At 49.5% G+C, this 22,830-nt stretch overlaps 1 protein-coding gene across 13 annotated transcripts in view; it reads right to left on the bottom strand.

The window, feature by feature from the left end:
* The window catches only part of ITPR1 (inositol 1,4,5-trisphosphate receptor type 1), a 159,492-nt gene that overhangs the window by 24,800 nt on the left and 111,862 nt on the right, over positions 1-22,830 (bottom strand). For all 13 annotated transcript variants that reach the window (XM_033517333.1, XM_033517334.1, XM_033517335.1 and 10 more), the window contains 10 exons: positions 16,186-16,366; positions 15,359-15,612; positions 11,460-11,660; positions 10,245-10,355; positions 8,867-8,962; positions 8,276-8,398; positions 7,193-7,297; positions 6,061-6,253; positions 3,226-3,348; positions 352-527 (listed from right to left, as the gene is read on the bottom strand). In XM_033517333.1, the coding sequence (XP_033373224.1) occupies positions 352-527; positions 3,226-3,348; positions 6,061-6,253; positions 7,193-7,297; positions 8,276-8,398; positions 8,867-8,962; positions 10,245-10,355; positions 11,460-11,660; positions 15,359-15,612; positions 16,186-16,366 (1,563 nt within the window). The remainder of the gene's footprint in view (positions 1-351; positions 528-3,225; positions 3,349-6,060; positions 6,254-7,192; positions 7,298-8,275; positions 8,399-8,866; positions 8,963-10,244; positions 10,356-11,459; positions 11,661-15,358; positions 15,613-16,185; positions 16,367-22,830) is intronic.

The following is a 22,830-nucleotide window of genomic DNA, read 5'->3' as shown; positions in this document are numbered from 1 at the left end:
CTCCCTCAGCTGCTCCCCAATAACTCACAATGCATCACTCAGTGAGCCTCACACAGCCCCATAAATTCTGTGGAGTTTGGGTGAATAACCACTTGCTTCAGGTCACAGAGACTCCTCCCTGTGCCTGTCTGAGGTTGGAGCTGTTCCTGCACCGAGCAGAACCTCGGAGCTGAGGATTAAACACACCCCACAGAGCAGCTGTGCGAGGAACGGCCCAAGGAGGGAATCCCTCCTCCCTCCCTCCAGTGCCACCAGCACATCCCAGGCCCTTTCTGCTCCACGACCCCACGTGCAGGTGAGGAACCCTTACACAAGGGGCCAGAGGAGGTGAGAGAGCCCCTGTGTTCTTACATTGAACGCTCCCAGGAGGAACAAGGTGGGCTGCAGGCCCACGGAGAAGATGAGGCGCAGGATGGTGGAGGCGATCAGGGCCCGGATGCCGTGGGGCTTGGGCAGAGCGATGACGATGGCCAGGGAGATGAGCATGGCTGTCCACAGCAAGCCAGACAAGTGGGGCTCCAGAGTGCCTGGCCAGGGGAGAAACAAATTCCTGCATAAGCAGACTGCTGCCATTCATTGCATCCTTGCTGCAGCATCACCCAGCCCCGTTCAGCCACCCCTGACTGCACAGCAGCACCTGGGCCCAGAGCCCTCAGCAGGTTTTAATCACAAACCTGCTACTAAAGCACTGCACATGGCAAGGACTGTGGGATCTTTGTTTTGGTGCTCACTGCTTGCACACCTGAGCGCTGAGGGCCCTGTGCAGATGTGCTGGGCAGTGCCTGGGCAGGTGAGGACACTCCCCCAGAGCCTCCTGACATGCTTCTGGGCAGACCCTTGTACCCATTTTTGCCATCTCTTGCTATTTCTGGGTCTATTTACACTGTCCCGTGAGACTGGCTGCTTACACAACACCCGTGTAGCTAAAAATACACTTCCCTGAAAGAGCCATAAAAAAGATTCAGCCCAAAACACCATTTACCCCAGGTTTATGCAGAATGTGATGCACCTCTTTCTCAAATATGACTTAAAAATTTTTTGTCTTCAAGCAACTGATTCCTCAATAGAAGAAAAAACAAGATCCCCCCAAATTTCACAACACTCTGCAGCCCTTCAGCAAACACATTCTCACAGAACTTGTGTCTGACTGGCAAGATCCTCACTCAGGGCTTTTTCCCCCTGCTCCCAAACTCAGGCAGCTTAGGAAATATTACTCTCATCTGACTACCACGAGCAGCCATTTAATCTTGTTCCAAATCACTGCAGATTAATAAAGACAGCAGAGGATGGATGGAAATTAAAAGTTAATAAGCGTAAAGTTGAACAGCTGTTTTGGCTGCCTGGGGGGAGTTTGGGCTCCTGGAGCTGTCACACAGCACAAGGTGCAGGGCTGGGAATGGAGTCACTGAGTGGGAACAAGCAACAGCATGGAGAGGGGACAGAGAAATGTGCAGCAGCTTATTTAGGAGTGACTTATCTAAAATCCAAACAAGATTTATTGGGAATATATTTGTTTTCAGGAGTTGCAGCAGCTCCCAGCGGGTCTGAAGGAACACCTGGAGGGACTGAAGCCCTCAGGTGTGGTTTGGAACACCCACCTGGGCCTGGTCCAGAAGCCCAGCAGCACCAGGAGGGCAGTGCCAGGAGCTCAGGGGACCCAGCAGTGTCACCTCAGGGCACAGCAGGGCTCGGGCTCCCCTCTCCTTCCCAGGGATAGAGAGAGGCTGGGAGCAGAGCCTCAGGAGCTCAGGGTGGTCACTCACCAACCCCTGCACCCAAGCTGACCCCAAAGCCTTGCTGGGAGCACGGGGAGTCCCTCCACAACCACAGGCAGGAGGAACATGCGACCAGCAGGAACTTCTCCCCGTCTCTGGAATTCTCATCATTCCAGTACCCAATTCCAGGCATCCAGTTTTGTTTCTGCTCCTCAAGTCAGAAGTTTTACAGCTTCTGCTACTGTCAGATGCTCATCAGCTGCTCAGTTCACCGTGTCTGAGCAATTCAAGACACTGACAACTTCCCCCAAACAGTCTGTTTGGAAGAGTCTTTTTCTTTTTTCTTTTTTTTTAAAAGCTAAATATAAGATACACATGTATTTATTTCTTTTACTTTTTGGATTCTAACTAGGAGAGGAAGAGGTTTTATCAAAATGTTACCTGATAAATAAAGAATTTCAAATATGTAGGGTAGGGCATCTTCAAAATGCCAAACAACCCCCCCGCCCCAGTCTTGCAGTTTGTAATCTCAGGGAACTCATTTAACCAGCAGCTTTGCTGGCAGCCATCAATTCAGAGCTTTTAACTTGGGATCTTTGCAGCTAGAGACAGAAATTCAGCTGCTCTTTGGGCTTGTCAGAGCCTTCCAGCGAGGATCTGGGTTGTGCCCACTCTGCTGACACTGGGTGTGACACCGAGGCACAGCAGCTGCAGCCACAGCCGGCTGCTCCTGATGGCAGAAGGTAAAACTGTTCTCTTCCCCCTCTCAGGAGCACTGGAATTCACTCTAAAATATCCCTCTGACAGGCTTTCTCAGGATGCAAACCCCCTACACGCAAGGAAAAAGCTCCTACCTAGAGATTCACATCATCCTGCAAGTGATGCACATGACATTGCTGAGAATATCCCTGCACATTTCCCAACTGCTGCTGACAGGACTGCAGCCCTGCCCTGCCCCGGGGTGCAGCTGGGCTGGATCCAAGGCTGGATCTGCTGGATCCAAGGCTCTGACAGCCACCAGCCCCACACAACCCTGGGCAGGCCATCCTGGGAATGGGCTCTTCTCCCTCATCCCCCAAGGATTTACCCCCTGTCACCCACCCCCAGCACTCAGAGGCCTCCTGGAGCACCAGGAAAAGTGTGTGGAAAATGCCATTAATAAACTGCAAGCTCAAGGAAAACAACACATTCAACATTTTGTCTATTTTTAGCTCAATCCTTAATTACAGGACTTTAAACTGAAGTAGAACAGTCAGGCAATTAAAGGTGGATGTTTGTCTCGGGTAATTTTTTCCCCTAGGAAAAAGCATGGGTCTACATTTTCCTTAAAAAGGCCTCAAGAAAGAGTAAGAGAACAGCACAATTTAAAACAAGGCAACTTAAAAATCCCAATTCTGTTCTCCTACCCCCACTGATGTAAACAGCAGTGCACAGACACGAGTGGGGAGGGCAGAATTTGGCTCCTGACACCTTATTTGTTCACATGGTTTTTTAGGTTAAGTATCAGTACCTCCTCGAATTCCTTTGAATGGGTAGAAAAATGCCACGAGCAGATTCATGAGGACAGCCAGGTTAAAGGAAATGCTGCTCCAGAAAGACATGTTCCGAGCACACCAGTACAGGAAAGGCTGAGCTGAAAAAGAGAAAATTGTTTCTTTTTAATGGACAGTTTAGTTAAAGTAAAAGGTCTCTATATATAAAAAAAAAAAATATATCAGCACCAAAACAAGTTTGTTTTCAGTTTGCCCAAAAGTAATAATATTCATGGCTTATTCTGAAGTTTATTTAATTATCCTTCATCTTGGGGGCCCTTCAAGATTCCTAGCTGGTGTTTTAAGGCAAAGGATCCCTGTTTCAAACATGGTTTAGCAGCAGCAAGAGAACAAGCTGAGAATCTGCAGAGATCAAGCACTGGAGGCTTCCCCTAATAAATATTCTTTGTACTCAGAGTCACACAAAAAACAATTTGGAGGAGGAAAACGAGCACTGAGCTCCAGCCCCATCCCTCTGTGTTCTGCTGCTGCCAGCAGCTCACCTGCACCAGACAGTGCCACCTGCAAATTCATTTTCTGCTGGGAACAGCCCAAAATAGCCCCAGAATAACCAGGGGGTGAAGCTCCCCAGCCTTCCCTCTGCCCCAGGGGCAAAGGACTCAGCACATCTGCACAGAGCCCAAGGAACAGTCCAACAGCACATTTAAATCCTTCATGTTACACAGAAATACTTCTCAACAAGACTCCAAATTTTAATAATCCCTGCAGCCAGAACCAAGAGGCAGAAAACAGAAAGATTCCTTTGCTGAAGTGGTTGTGAACCCAAAGTCAAAAGAGAAGCCAAGAAGCTTCTCTTGCAATAATTCCCTCTGCACCCAGGCAAAATTCCCCTGATTTGAGCTCCTGCAGGCTTCCTGCACAGCAAACTGTGTCCTCCTGAAATCTAGAGTAGTGAAAAAATCCATTAAAAATGCTCACAAAGGAGGGAAAGGACTGTTTTGCCCTGGTGGAAGGAGGCAGTGTGTTTAGATATCAGAAAGCAAAGAAAAAGCTCTCAGTAAAATTTAGGAACAAGCTGCAAATGCAGACTCTGGGCTGAAGGGTAATTTATTACATGCAGCAGGCTCTGAGCCTTACAGCCACCACCTCTCTCCAGCAAATCCTCTCCTCTCACACCCCCAGCTAACAAAGGGGTAAAGAAATCCACAATAACTCCATGTTCCCAATTTCCTTCCAACTGGAAGAATTTGTAACCAGGCTGAATTAATTCATATGAAATTATATAAGGGTGATTATAAAGGTCTAGGTTTAACTTTACACCTTCCTTTGGGGATGGACAGTGACTCTGTGCAGTGCTTCAGCCTGGCTTCAGCAGCTCATTTCCATTCTTAATTAACAATTAAGAGGCTTCTGGTGCTCAGATTATGGGGCAGCACCACGAGCTGAAGGGAGAGGTACATGGGTCTTTATTTTAGAAGTATTTTTGAGGGTTGAATAAACTCTGGCATCACATGAGCACACACACAGCACTGCCAGAGGTCACAGCTCCAACACAAACTCTACTGAAAATGTGAGAAACAACTGTATGAAAGTAAAAAGTCACTCAGAGGCAAGGCAAGACCTGAATATTAGAGACAGAAGAAATGATCCCAGTTTTTTTGAAGAAAAAACAAAAGAAGTATTCTCCACTCCTGCAGGTGGATCTTGGCTAATTTGTGGTCTGCTGTTAATGATGGATGCCTTCACAGCTTGCTTGGAGACAGCCCCAAAGTGACTCAAACAAAATCTAACAGACTACACAGATGCTGTTGAAGTTGTGATTTGTTCAGGATGCCACACTCCCAGGTTCCTTGCAGAGCTCTCAGATTTCTGGAAGCAGTCCCACATCTGCCCCAAGAGGAGGTTCCAGACCAGTCCTGCTCTTGCACTTAGTGCTGCAGTGGGGCTGCTGCAGGGCAGGGGAGCAGCAGCAGGATCAGATGGCAGATGGGGACGGTGGGGACGGTGGGGATGGTGGGGATGGTGGGGATGGTGGGGATGCTGGGGATGCTGGGGATGCTGGGGATGCTGGGGCAGGAAGGAGCTGCCCTCTCTCCCATCTCCCAGGGTCACTGCTGGGCACCTCTCCCCACTGAGCCTCAGCTGCAGCACATGGCCTTCAGCACAACGGGAACAAAAATGTAAGCAAATGAGCTAGAAGGTTTACTGGGGAATGTAGTGGCACTGTGTGAATCAGAATATCATTTTAAGGGATTTCCCATCTGCCAGTGGGAACCACAGAGGGAAAATCAGTGCTTGAAAACACCTGCGTTCAGACATTTTAGCGTCATAGGGATGGAAAGGACTCATCAACCTGTCAGCAGGTCTGCTTGCCAAAAAGGGATGAATTCTACTTTACCATTACTGAGAAATCCATCTCTGACTTGTTCTTAAACATCTCCACTCCTAGAGATGCCCTAAATCCACAGAATCTTTACAGCTGGAAAAGACCTTTACAGGTGGAAGCCTGCTGCATTCCCCAGCCTTACTCCCCCCTGCACCCAGCACAGGTCACTGCTCTCCTCCCGTGTCCCCTTCTCATTTCAGCTACTCCTCCACACGTTTGTTCTTTCCTGCTGGATCTCAGAAAGGACAACCTGTGCTGCTCCTTCCCACTCTGCCCTGGATCCCCTCCAGAGGGTCCCTATTGCTCCAGCATTCAGCTGCCTTGACCCCAGCACCCTGCAAGGAGCAGCTCTTGCAAACCACTCTCGAGGCTGCTGCCACACTGGGGGAACCACCTGCTGCTCAAAGCCCAAACCCCAAAATCCCCAGCCCAGTGCTCTGCCCCACATGGAGCAGCACTGACCCACCTCGCAGTTTCTTCTGCCAGTTCATCTCGTTGAAGAGGTCTTCAGACTTGAGGAAGAAGTCGTTGATCTTGCTGCCCTGCTCGTCCCTCTCCGTGGTGTAGTAGATGCGCAGCTTGGACTCCTTGGTGAGGAACTCGCAGATGCTGGGCACGGGGAACACGATCTGCTCCATGGTGCGGTCCGACCTGACAATCTGCACAGCAGCCTCGTGAGCCCTGCCTGCTTCCTAAATGCTTCTATTTCTTGCTTTTCTGCCTGTTTTTCTCCCCCTTTCAAACCAGCTACATGCAGACACATTTCCAAAGAAGAGCATCTCGACACAGATTTAATTTAATTTACCTTTCAGACTATGTCTATGTTTAGCTCCAGAATTGTAATTTCTATGCTGTGGTCTTATTCTGGCAGTACTGGTCTTAGCTGGGATTCCCAAGGGGCCCAGAGAATCCTGCACCAAAGCTGGGATGGGGTTCAGGGCAATGTGGTGGCCTAATTCAAGAATACTGACAAATCTGAGCAATGGGCAAGAACAAGGAATAACAGTTATATCTCTATTGCTTATCAGAGAGTTTTGTGAAGTCATAGAACCATGGACTGCTTTGGGTTTGGGTTGGAAGGACCTTAAAGCCTGTCCAGTCCCACCCCTGCCATGGGCAGTGACACTTTCCACCGTCCCAGGCTGCTCCAAGCCCTGTCCAGCCTGGCCTGGGACAGCTCCAGGGATGGGGCAGCCACAGCTTCTCCAGGAAATCTCCTCATTTGTGAACGTTTTATAAAGCTCTTAGATGGCACACGAGGCCAAACTGTCATTTGAATCCAGAAAGAGTGGCAAAAGCTATCACAAACTTTCTGGATTCAGCAACAGCACCGGCCAAAATGTAACAGAAGCGAAGCCACACTTCCTCCTGCCAAGAGAGCTCTGCTCAGCTCCATCCCCGAGCCCACACATGACAGCTCAGGAATAGCTCCCCCCGCCACTGCCGGCGAATTAAATAAATAACTCCCTCTCTGTGCTCTGTATCAGAGACAACAGTCCACACACAGGCAGGCAGAGCTGTGACAGCAGCATGAATAATGCACTGGGGCTGCTCTCCCTGGTGCTCCCCGGGGGCTCAGCCCTGCGGGTTGCCGGTACCTCGATCTGCGCCGTGTGCTTGGCGTAGAACTCCAGCGCCTCGTCCCCCTCCATCTGACCCCCCGGCTTCAGCATGCTCTGCAGCTCTTTGTTGTGACGAGCCAACTAAAATAAAGGAATGCACAGGGAGTGGGAGACACCAGATGTCTCTCTGTGATATTAAATTTCTGATTTTTTGGCATAAAAAAAGAAATAGTACGCAGTCAGCTGCTAGGAAAGGGCAAAGTTGACAGAAGGCTTGTTCTGTTCCAACCAGACACCCTGCAGCTCTATTTTGGGAGCAAGTCAGAATGATTCAAATATGTATTTCTTTAATGCCAGTGTTGTACTCCTCTTTTCCCCATCCTCTCCCACCCTTTGCCTGGAATCTTTCTGATCACACAGAAATTCACATTCTGTCTGTCCCTCTACACCACCCTAACCCAAAGGTGTGCTCATCACCCAAAGATCCAGGCAGGGACAAAGAGAAAATCTGCATCAACCGAGCAGCAGATGTACAGAGCACCGCTCCAAAAATGCTGCTGGATGCTCCAAATTGATCCTGCAGCACAGTGAGGGTTTGTCTGCTCAGATGCTGGAGGAACAAGAAGTCTCCAATGCAGTGAGAGATGTAGCACCGATATATTAAGTAGATTTAGATACGTTTTTCTCCCCTTTGGTTCTTTTACCTTTCAAACACACATTGTATCAATACAATGGCTCTGTGTGGCTGCAGCAGAGAGAGAATGTGGCAAGGACCAGGATTGCTGATTACACTTTAATTGATCTGTGAGTAGAATTTCTTTGGGAGTATGAAGTAACCTTTGATACAGCTGAAAAGTAATACACTGCTGCTCAGTGCTGCCAAGAACTGAGCCACGTGTCCTCAGGAATTCGGTCCAGACCCTGCCTGCTTCCCACTATAAAAGAAAATTCCCCAAATTTTCTTGTATTATACTATTTTTGTTTCTGGTTAAAATTCGGATTTGCTCAGATAACAAGAGAATGTGCAGTGAGTCAGTGTCAGAGATGAGCCATGAGAACAGCTCCAGGGAAAAGCAGGCTCTGGCTTTTCCCAGTTTGTGACTCGTGGTGAAACTTTACCTGGTGAGCCAAGATATAAATGTTGTGTCCCACGTTCCTCGGAGACGCCGCCACATCTTCCCCGTTCTCTCCATCCTCAAACTCCACTTCTCCCTGCAGATAAGCCTTCTTGATCACTTCCACCTGGAGAAGGAGACAGAGGCAAGGAGAGGAGGCTCAGGCAAAGGCTGGAAGCTGCTGAGGGCAGCACACCCTCGGCACTCCTACGGACGGGAACGGGAGCGGGGCAGGGACATTCCAAGGGAGGTCAATGGCTTTCTGCACTCCCAGGACAAACTGATCTCAGCTTCAGCCCAGCCTGCTGGCACAACAAACTGAGCTTCACATCTCCCTGAAGGTCACACCCCCAGGCCACCCTCTCTGCACCTGTGTCACGTTCTGACCCCGGCCCCAAGGCAGCCCCGAGTGCTGGCACAAGTCAGGGGTGCTCTGGCTGTGCTTGGGATCTCCTGCTTGTGTTCCCAGCAGTTCCTACATCATTAACCAGCCCCAAAGGCCTGCTGCTGCACAGCTCTTGGAGCACAAGGGATTTTCACTTTGTCTCCTGTGCAAAGGAACAGTCAGGAGCTGGGGAGTGGTGCCAGGACTCACCAGCTCCTTGGGCCTCATGTTGTAGAGGATCCTCTCGGCGTTCTCGCTGTCGTGCCTGCTCTCCATGATGGCCAAGAGCAGCTTGGAAGCATTGTTCTGAGGGGAGGGAAAAGCAATGGAATCACTGCCAGGAGCCAAAAGATGAGGGTACCCAGCTTGGGTGGCACCGCTCTGCTGCCAGAAGGGCTTCAGGGACATGGGTCCCACAGCCAGCAGCCACTGCAGGCAGGCTGTGCCACCCAGCCCAGGGCTCTCAGCCCCACCTCACCAAGCCCCTCTCCTCTAATTACTGACCTATACAGGGCTTTTTAGCAGTTTATTCCCCAAATCCTACTTACTGAGAGACATCAAACTAACCCCAGCCAAGGTTTAAATATCAAAAAATGCTGCTGTTTCATGCTCACGTTGTTTTGGTTTGGTTTAAAGATGCTGCAGCATCACCACAAGCTCTGAGCTCCCAAATGGTGCAGCTCAGCTCTGTTGAAGATGCTGCTGATTAAATCAAGGGACAGCCAGGGCTGAAGACAGACGTGCTTTGCTGCTTTTAACTGAAATCACTCTGCAGTCTGCTCACGCCAAGGAACACGGGGAGGAAATGGGAAACTACCACAAGGCACCAGACTACTTTAATACAAACAATTAAGATTAAAATCCATCATGCCTGACAATAAAACCCAATAAAAGTATTTAATTTTGAAGTATAATGCTAATCGAGTCTAAGAGCATTTTTTATTTACAATAATAAAAAACCCACATTACCCATAATAATGGTGTGAGTCGGCAACGGAAAACAAGGAGACACTGCAGTGTCAGGCAGGGCAATAAGTCAGAAAGGAAATATTTCTCAAGCCCAGGCTGAAGCAAGAGTGCTGTGGGACTGCTGTTGCTAGAGGGGAACCTGCTCCTGTGTTTTTGTGTTTTGAAACCAGCACCAGGGCTAATTATTTCAGCACTAATATGGACAGCCCTAAAAAACTGTTGATGATTTAATGTCAACTGATTAAACAACAGCAATAAAGTGTTAGGAAAGTAGTTGCAACATGAGAAATTTCACTTCCATTGCCCATGTAAAAGCTCAGCAACAACAGGACAGTTTTCATCAGCTTTGTATTTTTTACAGGAAGTAATTTTAGGATTCCTCAGCATGTTCTGACTGCCTGCATCCCCCATGTGAGAACTGGTGGCTCCATGTCAGCATTTAAAAGATGAAATACCTGTGACAAACAATCTCTGGGCACTGCCTGCAGCTCCCTGATGTATATAATTTTTCTGTGCACTTATGAATATTGGGATATACTAAACACCCACGTAGTTCCAACAATACAATTCTGTTTTATCTCACTGCTAATGTGCCTCGCACAGAGCGTTGTTCACTTGCCTTCAGCTCCAACACGAGGTCCATCCTCTTCTTTCCCAGAGGGTTGATGTCATTGAGGATTAACGCTGTGATGATGTCAATGCCGTTGGACTCGTGAGTAGCAATGCAGTTCTGTCCAAAGAAAAGTCATCAGGCTTCACTAATTGCCTGCACTACAAACACAGCCCGGGCTGGTGACCCTGCCAGAGCAGCAGAGTCCCCTCTGTCATCACCTCATGGGCTGCCCGGGCTGGAGAGCTGCACACAGAGCTCCAGGCAGTGCAACAACAAGAGATTAAAGCATTCTGTTCCAAGCTTTTCCTCTCCTCGGCCGTGGTCCTACTGGAGCCCCCGGCCTCAGGAAGCATGAAGAAGCACAGCTGATAAATGCAGCATTTCCATGCCAAAGTGTGCAGGCTGGAGGAACAGTGTTTTGCTGAGATTAGGGAGAGTTTTCTTTATTATAAATGTGCCAATCAACACCTACTTCAGCCCTGCCTACACAAAGAACGGGAATTTCCGTAACCTTCTGGCCTGCTTTTGGGATGGTCTGTAACTAAAATGTACAAACAGCAGCTTGCTGGCTTCCAAATCCAGAAAGAGCCCTGCTCTGTCAGTGAACTCCACACCTAAAGGGTTTTATTCCACTTGATCCTGAGAGCAGAGGGACACTGACAATTCTCCCTGGCATGCACAGCCTCACACGTCCTCTTGCAGACACAAGAAAGGCAGAAAAGTCACATTCCATTTTCAGGACAATACCATGGTTCAGTCAATAAGGAAATGGAGAGAATAAGCAGGAACTGGCACAGATTGCCCAGAACAGCTGTGGCTGGCCCTGGATCCCTGACAGTGCCCAAGGTTGGAGGGGGCTTGGAGCACTCTGGGATAGTGGAAGGTGTCCCTGCCATGGCAGGGGTGACACTGGATGATGTTAAAGGTTCCTCCCAACCCAACCCATTCTGGGATTATATGAAGCACAGAAATTCCCCCCTCTCCCCATCCAATTTAATGAAACAGATCTTAGCAAAGCAGAAATACTTCCACTGCTTTGAGTGTGTCAGCTCCTCAGAGGGGCCCCGAGAAAGACAAGTTGATTATGAGGAGCTTATAAAGGAAAAAATCCTCCAGTTTGTGGGGCAAGTAAAGTGGGCAGTGTTGTAAGACAGCAGCAGCCTAGCAGAGCTGAGGCCCAGGGAGAAAGGGGGATGCATTTCCCAGCTTTGGATTCATTACCTGGTTCTCATGGCAGGGCCCCTGACAGTACTCAGTCAAACTTTCCAGCGTCTGGTTGATCAGTGCCACGTTTTTCTCGTTTATATACAGACCCAGAAGTCCAAGTCCCCCAGTTGTGCTCCCACAGATGCAGTCCAGGAACTGCAGTGTCTCACACACCAGGTTGTAGTTTGTCTTGTTGTTCTGGCAGCGTAGGAAATTCTGTAAGGAGAGTGTCAAAGCCATGAGAGAGGGGAAAAAACATGCAAAATGCTGTTTGGCTGATAGTATTTATTAAGTTCATCCATCCCCAGTTCCACTGCATGGTGGATTGCTCTGGCTCACTGTACAAGCAGTTTAAGCCTCTTTCCAGGGCTTATTTGCAACATGCTGCTCTCCTGAGCAGCTTGTTGGCTTCACGTTTTACAGCAATAAACAGAGTGCATCCCACAGACAGAGAGATCCATTAGAGCCTGACACACCCAGCAGGGAACAGGCACTCTGGGAAGCTCTCTGGAGCCTGGAAGCTCCACTCCACCTGCTGCACTTCCCAGCCAAGCACCACTCAAGGCTCCCTCCTCCCAGACCCCTCTCCAGGGTGGGAGCAGCCATCCCCTGGCTGGGGCCAGCAGCCCCACCTGCACAAGGGGGACCTGAGAGCACACCTTGAAGGAAGGTGCCTTATAATGGAATTCTCTCCACTGCGTTTCTTTCCACATAATTATTGTGATTCCTGCTACAAGCTGCTGATTAGGAGCAGCTCCTCTAAGGAAAAGCCATGGATTAACAGCTTTCTCATCTCCTATATTCCAAATGAAAAAAAACACCAAACCCACCCAAAACTGAAGGACAGCTAATGAAAACAAATTTCCCAGTGACTCAGATGCTGTTTGCCAGCATTCCCACTACCACTTGCTTTTCCTTGAAGTTTCATCAGGAAAACTCTTATTTAGCTTAATTCTAGCAAGTAACAACAATTCCAGGGTGAAAAAGGCCTCAGAGGAGCAGGAGCCATGGGAGTATGGAACCATCAGGATCCTTCCTGCCAGCCCAGGGAGCAGCCCTGGTCCCTGGCTGTCTCTGCCTGAGTCAGACTAATGAGTCTTATAAGGCAAACAGAGAGAGAAATTGCAGATTCAATGGAAGGCGAAGCTAAAAAAGGAAAACGCTGTCTATGAAAGCAGACTAAAGGTGACAGTGATTCAGCACATTTCAGCTGATTGCTCATTTGGTATCCTGACTTCTGATTAACTTGTCAGAATGTAAAAAAGGTTGATCCTACAGAAATTGGAGCTTGTGCCTTCCCTCCAGGAAAAAAAGCAAAATGAAAGGATAAAAGTGAGGAAGCAAAATGCTCCCTGGCTGCAGCACAACATTTATTCTGGTTACAGCTAAGCTTGCACCTGAGCTGCTTGATCCACACTCAGTAAGGAGAGAAGAGGAATGAGGCACAAGAGGCAGGAGGACATTGTTAGGCTAAAACAGGGGGAAAGAAAAAATTGTAGAAAACAAAACCCTGCTGCACTGTGAGAAACTGCCCCAGGGAGTGTCTGCTGCTGTCTCAGCCAGGACAGAGTGAACTCTTCATTTTCAGTCACCCAGAGCACAGCACAGGCTGTGGGGAGGGAACACAGCTCCTCAGTGCTGAGTGTGCCACCCCAGTGCCTGAGGTGGGGGTGACCCCAAGGTGGGGACCCTGACACACCCTGCATCCAAAATCTGCAGATCAGCTCCAACATGGGGAAAGGATGCACCCACCCGTTCATCCCAGTCCTTGCTCTCATCTGGAGAAGGTGCTGCAGCTCCTGCAGCCCCATGCAGGAACAGCATCCACACGGAGCAAACTGGGGCTGTATCTGGCAAGGGAAGGGCTGACTGATGCAGAGGGCACAGCACTGCAGCTGAGCACCCCAGAGACCTCCTCCTCCTCCTCCTCCTCCTCCTCAGCACAGCAGCTCCTCCAGCATAACCTGCACTTCCCCGTGTTTGCACATCACCTCCCAACAGCCTGGAAAGGTTTATGAGCAGGCAGGTGATCCCAACTCACCCCTCACTCAACTATAATGTGCAATTCTGGGAGACACTCGGCTTCCTGGAGAGTCCTTCCCTGTTTCCTTCAGGCAGAGTCCTCTGGCACTACTGCAGGGAGCTCAGTTACATGTACCAGCTGCAGACACCAAGAATTTGGAGGATCAGACACTTCTGCCTTCCCTTTGGGGCTGAGCGAGAAGGACAAACCTCGAGGCAGGCAGGCAGCAAGAGGATTACACTGGAAAAATTGTTCTACCTTTGGGGTTTTTTTGCTACAGAAAGAAATCCCTTTTTCTCTCAGAGCTGACTACAACTACCTGCTGTTTGGGAAATCTAATTGTTGGGGATGGGGAAGAGGCCAGGCCAAGTTTCTGCACTGGCTGGAATTCAAGTTGTGCTCCTATAGCTGCGGGTGCCTCGCCAAAGGCAGCGGCGGATCCTGAGCGTGCGGTTTGGAATTGTGCCACGGGAACCGACACCGCCAGCGGCAGGAAAATCCTCTGACAAAACACACATCAAAGGGCTCTTTTTCTTCAAAATGAGAGAAAGGCTGATGTATATAAGCCGGGCACTCAGAGATGCTCCCAGGACGTTTCCATGCAGCTGCGGTCCCACGTGCTGCCGGGGCATCACCGCTCAGAGGAAGCGATTTGGCAGCTCTGCAAAGCAGGGTCCCACGCTCCTGCCGGCCACGGAACAATGGGAAATCAAGGCAATTATTGCTCTTTATTGAGGACATTTAGCACATTGTACAGCGCCTCACCAGCTGAACAAAAATCATCTGAACTGCAGCCCCTTTGGAAGGGGAAGCTGCCCTGGGCTCCCTGGAATTCTACAGACACATCCCAGGGCAGCACAGGACACTGAGGCTGCCAGGACCTTTGGACACAGCCAACTCCAAGCCCTGTCACGAGGCGGCTGGAGCAGAGCCTGGCCCACTCTCCCTGTGCTCCCATCAGGTGTTTGCACACATGGTGAGGGATCCGAGCCTCCTCCTCCTCGCCAGCCCCACCTCTCCCAGCTCCCCCTGCCTCTCCTTCCCCATCACATGTCACCTTGGTCATCTCTGAGACTCCCTGCTGCACTCGGGAGCCCAGGACTGAGGCCAGAATTCCACACAGAGCCTGGGGCTTCCAGCTCGTTTAAATGCACATCCAGCTCGTTTAGATCTTTCCCATCCCAACTCTCCACCAAGGGTAAGACTCCCTTGCTCCAGACCTCACCAGGGTCATCACCTCTCGGGGATGCAGGGTCAGTGGAGGCCAGTAAAGGGCAAGGTGAAGGTGGCACTGGGCTCCCTGACCTTCCTCCTGTCCTCTGCCACCAGGGGCTGTGTCCATTCCACAGCAAACCCACCTCTGCCTATTTCCTCTCTGCAGATACAACCTAGAAACCCTTCTCATTGCCCTTCATGTCCCTCACCTGCAGCTGAGGCTTTCCTGGCACCTTCACTAAGTGTTCAACTCTGCACATGAACAGATCCAAGAAAATCCAGGAGAACCCCGTTACTGGAAAGTTAAGCTTGAGGGCTGCTGGAACCAAAGTCCCAGTGCCCTCTTCATTTTCCTACATGACTTTTCTTTCCCTCCCCTTTCAAAAGCGAATCAGTAACTTCACAGCACAACCCCTGCTCGCTTTCAACACGTACTTTGTAAAAGGTGTTCATCCCACCACCTTTCATGTACCTTTCAAAGAGCACTGGATAACTGGATTTGCTCGTAACAGCCCAGCAAGGTATAAGTACTTTTTTTCTTTTGGATTAACATCAACACCAAAGAGAATAATTGGTCACATAATCCATTTTAAAAGGCCTGGGATTAGGGATAATGGTGTGGCAGCAGCGAATGCACGAGGCACCCTGAGCACAGCTGCCCGGAACCAGGCGGTACCTGCAAATCCCGGTTGTGGTTTTCACACAGCAGCTGCAGGAAGCGCAGGATGGGCTGCATGATGGAGATGACAGCACTCATCTCCAGCTCATCTTTGCCCTTGTCTGCTGCAGCCTGGGCTCCCTCTCCTGCCGAGTAGTGCTCCTCGGGGTCGGCCTCTCTCCGGTACGCGTTGTACGCCTTCCGCGTGGCCGCAGACGCCTCCAGCAGCTGGTCCCGGACCTCCTCTGTGATCTGGGTCATGGGCTCCCTCACTGCAACACACGAGGACACATCTTCCTCAGGGAAACTGGATAAAGAGGGTCAGGAAATGTGTCCAGATGTTGCCCTGGCAGCTTCACCCGCAGGCCCAGCTGCTGAGCAGCGGCTCTTAGATGAGTGTATAGCGTAGGCCAGGGGCCTGTGTCCCACTCTGCACCTTCTACACCAACCACAGCAGGGTTATCACTGTGGGGATTAACAGCATAGGACACACATCTAGCACTAGCAGGAGTTATGGTAAAAGGACCTGCTTTAGAACAAAATTGGGATTTTTGTTTGAGAAGGCACTGACCACAAACCCCCATCCTGGGTTGTTACCACGGGTCAGATTTGGGCAGCTTGTCACAAGACAAAGCAGCAGTCTCAGCTCAGAAAGATTCCTCATTTCAATAGCACAACCTCACAGATGGATGAAGAGGGAATGAAGCTCTTGAAATCCCAAGCCAGGGCACCAGTGATCTATCTCTGAACTCTGCTCTGTGGGATCTGAGATCAGAGCATTATTGCATCAGCTGAAGTGAGCTCAAAACACACTCCCTTTCACAAGGGGAATGACTGGGGATTACCTCTTTTCCTGTTGGGGACATCCCTGTCCGAGTCTTCATCTTTCTTTTTGTTTCCTAAGTCACTGGTGTTGACTGTGACAGTTGCTTTGATTTCTTGCTGTGCCACCTTCATGCGATCATAAAAAACCTTAAAGAACTTCTCAGATTTCTTATCTTCCGTCAGTCGGCAGAAGAAGGAATGCTAGAAGGAGAAAAGGAACAGCATCTGTAGCTCCACACACAGAGAATCCACACAATTCCACATTCTGCTCTGTGTGGTATCCTGCAGGACTGGGAGCTTCGTTAGCTGTCAGTAAACTGAAACTCAGAGCAATGGAAACTCGGAGCTTATTGTGAGGCACCCCCAGTGTCTCAGCTTTGTTAAGTCCCTCATTAACAACTTCAAATACGGATTTAAAGAGAAGTGAGGGCAATAAATCACACCAGCCTGATAGATTTGGGCAGCACACCTCACTCTCAGCAAGGGAGATAGGTTAAGTACCATGAATTAAAGTAAGGAGAAGGGAATTCCCTATAATTTGATTCTCAGTTCAGAAACAAAAGGGTATGAGCAAAATCCAGAGGAAGAAGAACTGTCCCCTGCCTTCCCACCCTCAAATCCAAGGGACTGTGACTCACAACACACAAAAGTCAATGTTAATCACAGTCCAAAAATGTGCAAACAGGGCGATGCTGTGAGGGACATCTCGTGCTGAGCATCCCCTGCCCTGCCTGCAGCAGGCTTCCTAAAACTCCTTTTAGTTCCCACTCCAATATATCTTTAAGTGACAGAAAAACTCCAAGCACTGACTACTTTTAAGAAGGTTTATTACTCTTCTTCTGCACATATGTGCATGGAGACAGAAAGTTCTCCCTAAAATTGAGGAGAATACAAATCATGTACGGGTCAAGAAGGAGCCAACACAGTGAGTGATCAGACAACTCTTGATGAAACCAATATGCTGTTACATAAATCAGGACCAGAGCTTAAACACGACTGAAGGATGAACTTGTAAGTGGGTCACCTTATGCAGAGCATTATGAAATTAGTTAGCATTCTGCAGCGGCTCGCCATCCAACAGCTTTACATGATGAATAGGAATGAAGCCTGATTTATTGAAAAAACAAATTAAAACGGGAGCAGCAATATATCCTGCCCGCTTTGCTGCGGAGCACTCGGGGCCGTGGCTGCTGCTGCCTTTGATCACTCCCCAGCAGCTGCACGGAGAACACACAGAGTGACTTTGAACGCTCCCAGAGCTGGGTCTTTGATTACAGGCAGAGCAGGAGTGTGGTTATTTAAAGAACGTGGTCAATATTCACGAGGTATCCCTCCCACCACTGCAATACCTCCCACCTGCTCTCAGCACCTCAGGTAAACTCTGAAGATTCTGTTTATTTCTAGTGATTAACAGAAGAAGGAAGGAGAATAACCCAGGTGAGACATCCCAGTGCCACCAGTCCCCCTCCTGACACCCAGAGAGCCCAGCAAGGCTGAGGTGTCAGAGCACTGCAGGACATGCTCTCTGCCCAAACACTGCTGGGCCTGTGATGTGCCACGGGCTCATCTGCCTGCCCAGCTCATTTATCAGCATTGCTACAGCAAAAATAAAATATCCAATCCAAGACCTCCTACCAACAATTGGAATGTCTCCTCACAATGTTTTCCCATGGCTTTAAATGGAAAGAGGGCTGACTTAGATACAGTCAAGAGATCCTTCCTTGTGAAGGGGGTGAGGCTGCAGCAGCCCCTCGGGGACTGGCTGGGTGAGGCAGCCAAGCCTGAACTGACTCTGTGGCTTGGTGGCTGCAAGGACAGTGAGAGGAAGAGCTCGTGCCTAAGGAGCAGCTCGGAAATTTCACTCTACCAAGATGACAAATAATAACAACGAAAGCAGTTTACAGATAGACCAGCAGAAACCCAGGCTCTAGAAAAGCCAAGCACTTTCCGAAAAACCTGCTTGTCAGGCAGCGATGGCCGTGACCTGGCTGTCACTTCTGCAGAGCCCAGACAGGAGGAGTTTCCCTGTGATGAAGCCCTGCTGAAGGAAAAGCCTTTTTTTAATGAACCACACTAAAGAAATACCTTTTATGAGAGTAATTACTACTTGCTGACAGACTTGATTTTTGTCTTCTTTTCAAGCTTCTTAACTGAGTTTCCACTGCACTTCAGAGAAAAAAAACCCCAAATGAAAGGAGCATTTCCAGTAAAGCTTTTTGTGCATGCTGTGCATACACTGAAGGGGTGCCACCAAATGATTGTTTCAGTTTAGGTCAGGATGCCTAACACCTTCACACATATGAATCAACCACATGCCAGCTCCCAAAGATACTGTATTTTAAGAGGTGTGATCTTGCAAGTTGCGCTTGAGCAGGTAACGGGTGGTGATAATTATGACAGAAATCCTAAAATCTTATTTACAGATATAGCCTCGAAGCAGAAAGTGGAGAAATCTCCCTTTTTAAAACGGAAACCGAGTGGCCATTTTAGAGCACCGTCTGCTGGGGTCCTGGCTTGTGTACAGACACCATGGAACCACAGGCTGCTGAAAGAGCAAGTGTGGAGGAACAGCCAACCTCCACACTCCTGCGGGATTCTGAGGAACAGAGCTTTAAACACAGCCCTGACACTGCAGCATCTGACACCAGCCACCCCTGAGGATCCAGTCACCATCACACTGGGGTCTGGGAGCTCCTGAAAACCTGCTGCAGGCAGGGAACTGTGTCCCATGAGGAACCAGTATGGGCTGTGCCTGGCTGTCCCAGTATGGAAAAGCTGTCTGAGGGGCAGTGGAGACTCAGCTCCATCTGGTACTGGAGACATGGGCAGGGAAGGCCAGGGAGGGATTTGTGACAAGGGCACAGAGGGACAGGACAAGGGCAATGGCTTCTCTCTGCCAGAGGGCAGGGTTAGATGGGATTTTGGGAAGCAATTCTTCCCTGTGAGGATGGGGAAGCCCTGGCACAGGTGCCCAGAGCAGCTGTGGCTGCCCCTGGATCCCTGGCAGTGTCCAAGGCCAGGCTGGAGCACTCTGGGCTAGTGGAAGGTGTCCCTGCCCATGGCAGGGAGTTGGAAGTAGATGATATTTAAGGTCCCTTCCAACCCAAAGCATTCTGGCATTCTTAGGGTGATAAACTCACTCATTGTAAAACTACATTTTATTTCACCATTGAATTGTTAATGTCTGTTCATTCCCTGCCCCTGGACAGGAGCTATGGCAGGACCACAGCATCCCCTGAATTTTCCCCATGAGCCCAGGCCCAGCAAAGAGCTTTACAGGTGCCCAGAGCTCAGGGAAGCCCAGCAGAGCTCCAGAGCACAGCAACCTCAGGAGCAAACGAACCACAGCCACTCCGAGGCCCAGATAATGGGATGATAATTAATTACCCAGCCACAGAGGAAACCCAGAGCCACCCCACGTGACAAGCACGAGTGTCTGACAGGACACTGTGAGCAAGGACGTCACCACAGAGCTCTCCATCACTGTTAAGGAGGGAGCAGCCACCTCCTGCACACATTTTGTTTGAGGGGATGGAAGGAGAAGCCAGCCCAGGCCTCACATCTGCGAAGCAGCTGCACCACTGCTCCTCCTGACATCCAGATTAAAACACCACAGAGCAGAGCAACTGATAACACCTAGCAGGAAACCTGTGGAATACCCTCCTTTCCTCTCCATCACCCAACTCTGCTGCTAAGGAATTCCAGCCAGAAGCCTCATGGACAGCAGGACACCCCCTTACACCCCTGCCCCTCCAGTGGATCTCCTCTGGGCCAAAGGAGGTCAGTAAATCCCAGCATCACCCATGACTTCATCTCCTGGTCCACACCACATGTGGCAGAGGAAAAGCCGCAAATCCAGAGATGGATTTCTCTGGAAAAGAAACCAAAGACCAAGTTTTGCTTGCAGCACCTTGATCAGCTACAGCCCAGCCCACCCTGGAGCAGCAGCAGCCCCTCGAGCTCCCTCACCAACCCAGCCTGTGTTTAATGTGGTTTGTTTAGAAAAGAATCCTGTCTTTCTTGAGCAAGTGTCAGAGATGATGAACTGTGTCTGTCCATGGTCTGTTCCAGTGGTTAACAACTGTTAGAAACATGTGGTTAAGCTCTTTTTTATGCCACTAACTTCCAGTCACTGATATTTTTTTAAGTTTGTGTGCCTCTTCTGTAGTTATTCCCAGTAACTTGGTCTCCTCTTCCCTTCTGACTATTTACATACTCTGTGAAATGTTTACCTAATGTTTCGTGCTAAACTGATAATACCATTTTTGCTTGCTGACTTTTTTTTTTCAGCATTAATAGCATTTTCTGTGGTGGGTATTTTTTGGCATGTTCTTAAATATTGCAAATCATTAACAAGCTGGATTGTAGAACCACATTAAAAAAACCCACAAAAACAGCAAAGAACAGGCACATTTCCTAGCATTAGCATTTAATTCTAAGACCTTTAACACATGTAATATAGCAAATTTCTACTGATGAGTGGAAGAGAAGCTCAGCTAACTCCCCAGCAGGGATTATGGAGGCAGGATAACCACAGGGCAGGGACAAATACTCCTTAACGTGTCTCTCATACCAGCAGTCAGTAACAAATTGGATTTTGGCCAGCAGAACTGACATCTGTCCTGTGGGGAGTGAAACCATACAGCACAGCAGCCTGGTAACTTTGTGTGAGGTGTACAGAGGACAGACCCAGGTAACTAATCCACTTCAAATGTAACTAATCCACAGTAGATTTAATGATGAGTGTGCCCAGTGTAGGATTGTTAAATGGGGAAAAAAGCCCAGACAGCAGCTGAAGGCAGCTCTTGCCTCTGAAAGCCTTGCAGTTTGGGCTGTGTGTGCTGTCCCCTCTACTGGGGACACCTTTCCCTCCCCTGTCACCTGGCTCTGCCCCGAAGTCACGACTGTTCTGTCGCCAAGAAAAGGAACAACACTTGGACTGTTTCTCATGGAACAGCTTGACTTTCCACCCCAGACTCCTTCCAGGCTGGGCTGTCTGACTGATCCTGTGAGAAGCAGCAGCAAAACCCAGCAGCAAGGCCTGGGTTTGGGCAGGCTGTGCTCAGCTGTGTTTGCTCCCCCCGAGGGGTGGCCTGGCCTGAGGCAGCCTTGGCTGCAGGAGCCACTCCGAGGTTGCCGTCAGCCCACGGAGCTCGGAGTGTTCCCGGGGCCGCACCCTCCCAGAGTTGTTTCATCAGCCACCAAGCCTTGCCAGACCATCCCAACACATCCCAAAGAATCCCCCAGCAAAACAAGCTTTTGATTACCAAGAAATCAGGGAAAGCAAAGCCCCAGCAAACACCTCACCGATTAAAGCTGTCATCTCCTTCCCCACTTCTCTAATGCCAGTGAACAGAAAATACCCCGTGAACTTGGCAAGCCAGGGAGATTGCAGAGAGGAAAGTCCCTCCAGAAAGAGGAGAAAGCTCAGTGATCTGGCTTCAACTCAGGACATTTTATTCCAACACTAGAGAGAAACCATTGCAGGGACCTCAGCTGGCTCGGGTTATCGGGCCAGGCTGCCAGCACGAACTAATGCAAAACTTGTGTGCTACTTCATCTCTGCAGGAAGAGTTTGCCACCCCCAGATGAGTTCTTAGAGCTGGACTACTTCAAACAAGCCACAGTTTAAGGAGAACTGCACTAACACAAGCACTGAATTAAGCACAAGTGCCAGCCCTCTACATACTGCCTAAACATATTGCGAGGGCTTCCACTGCAGAAAATTCCAACTTAATTCTGCTTTTGGTCCCTCCTCATTTATTTATTTTAATTATTGCTAATCTCTCTCTTGAATCTCTCTTACGTCCTGGCTCGCTGGAGATCCATCACTTTGGGCATGAGTGATGGATATCATTAGTCTTGCATAGCTTAAGGAAATGGCAGCTGAAATATTTCACACTGAACATACTTCACAGTTTGAAATAAACCCATAAGGAAAATCTGCCAGAACACCTCAATTGCCTGTTTTTTTTTGCAAACTGTAAAATAAACTTTGTACTGAAAGCAGAAGGAGGACTTCCCAGCTCTGTTTTCCACAAACAAGACAAACCCTCCCTGCCACGGGCATCCACTCTCCATCCTGCACAGCTCTGCTCTTTGCTGGGGGTTCTGCCCATTTTTGGGGAATGGTTTTTGGGAGTGATGAGTGTACAGAGCCTGCCCTGTGGAAATGTTTGTCTGTCCCAACCAGCTTGAAATGAGAGCAGCAGCACAACCACACCAGGGAGAGCCCTCATATCCCACACTGCCGCAACACCCAAAATCTTGATGCAGCTTAAAGTCACCTTGTTCTTGCTTTTCACAGAAGAAAGCAAGAACAAACCTCGCAGAGAGACAGTTCCCTCACACCCTCACAGAGCCAGTAGGAGCCCTTGGAAGGATGGGGTGACACTGGTGAAGGCACAGTGGGGGAACAAACATCACTGTGGGGTCTGGGCTCACAGATGAGCTTGGGAGACTCAGGGTCTGCACCACTGTCAGCATGGAGCTGATCTGGGTTCCCCTGCATTCCTGTGGGAACAACACTGTGCTGGGTCCCTCAGCCCAGCCATGGCAGGAGCTTGGATCCCATGTCCCATGGATCCCATTCCCCATGGATCCCATGTCCCATGGATCCCATGTCCCATGGCAGGAGTGTGGATCCCATTCCCCATGGATCCCAT

Source organism: Parus major, chromosome 12 (assembly GCF_001522545.3).
Source record: "Parus major isolate Abel chromosome 12, Parus_major1.1, whole genome shotgun sequence".
NCBI classification, from domain to species: domain Eukaryota; kingdom Metazoa; phylum Chordata; class Aves; order Passeriformes; family Paridae; genus Parus; species Parus major.
This window is presented reverse-complemented; position numbering and strand designations above follow the sequence as displayed.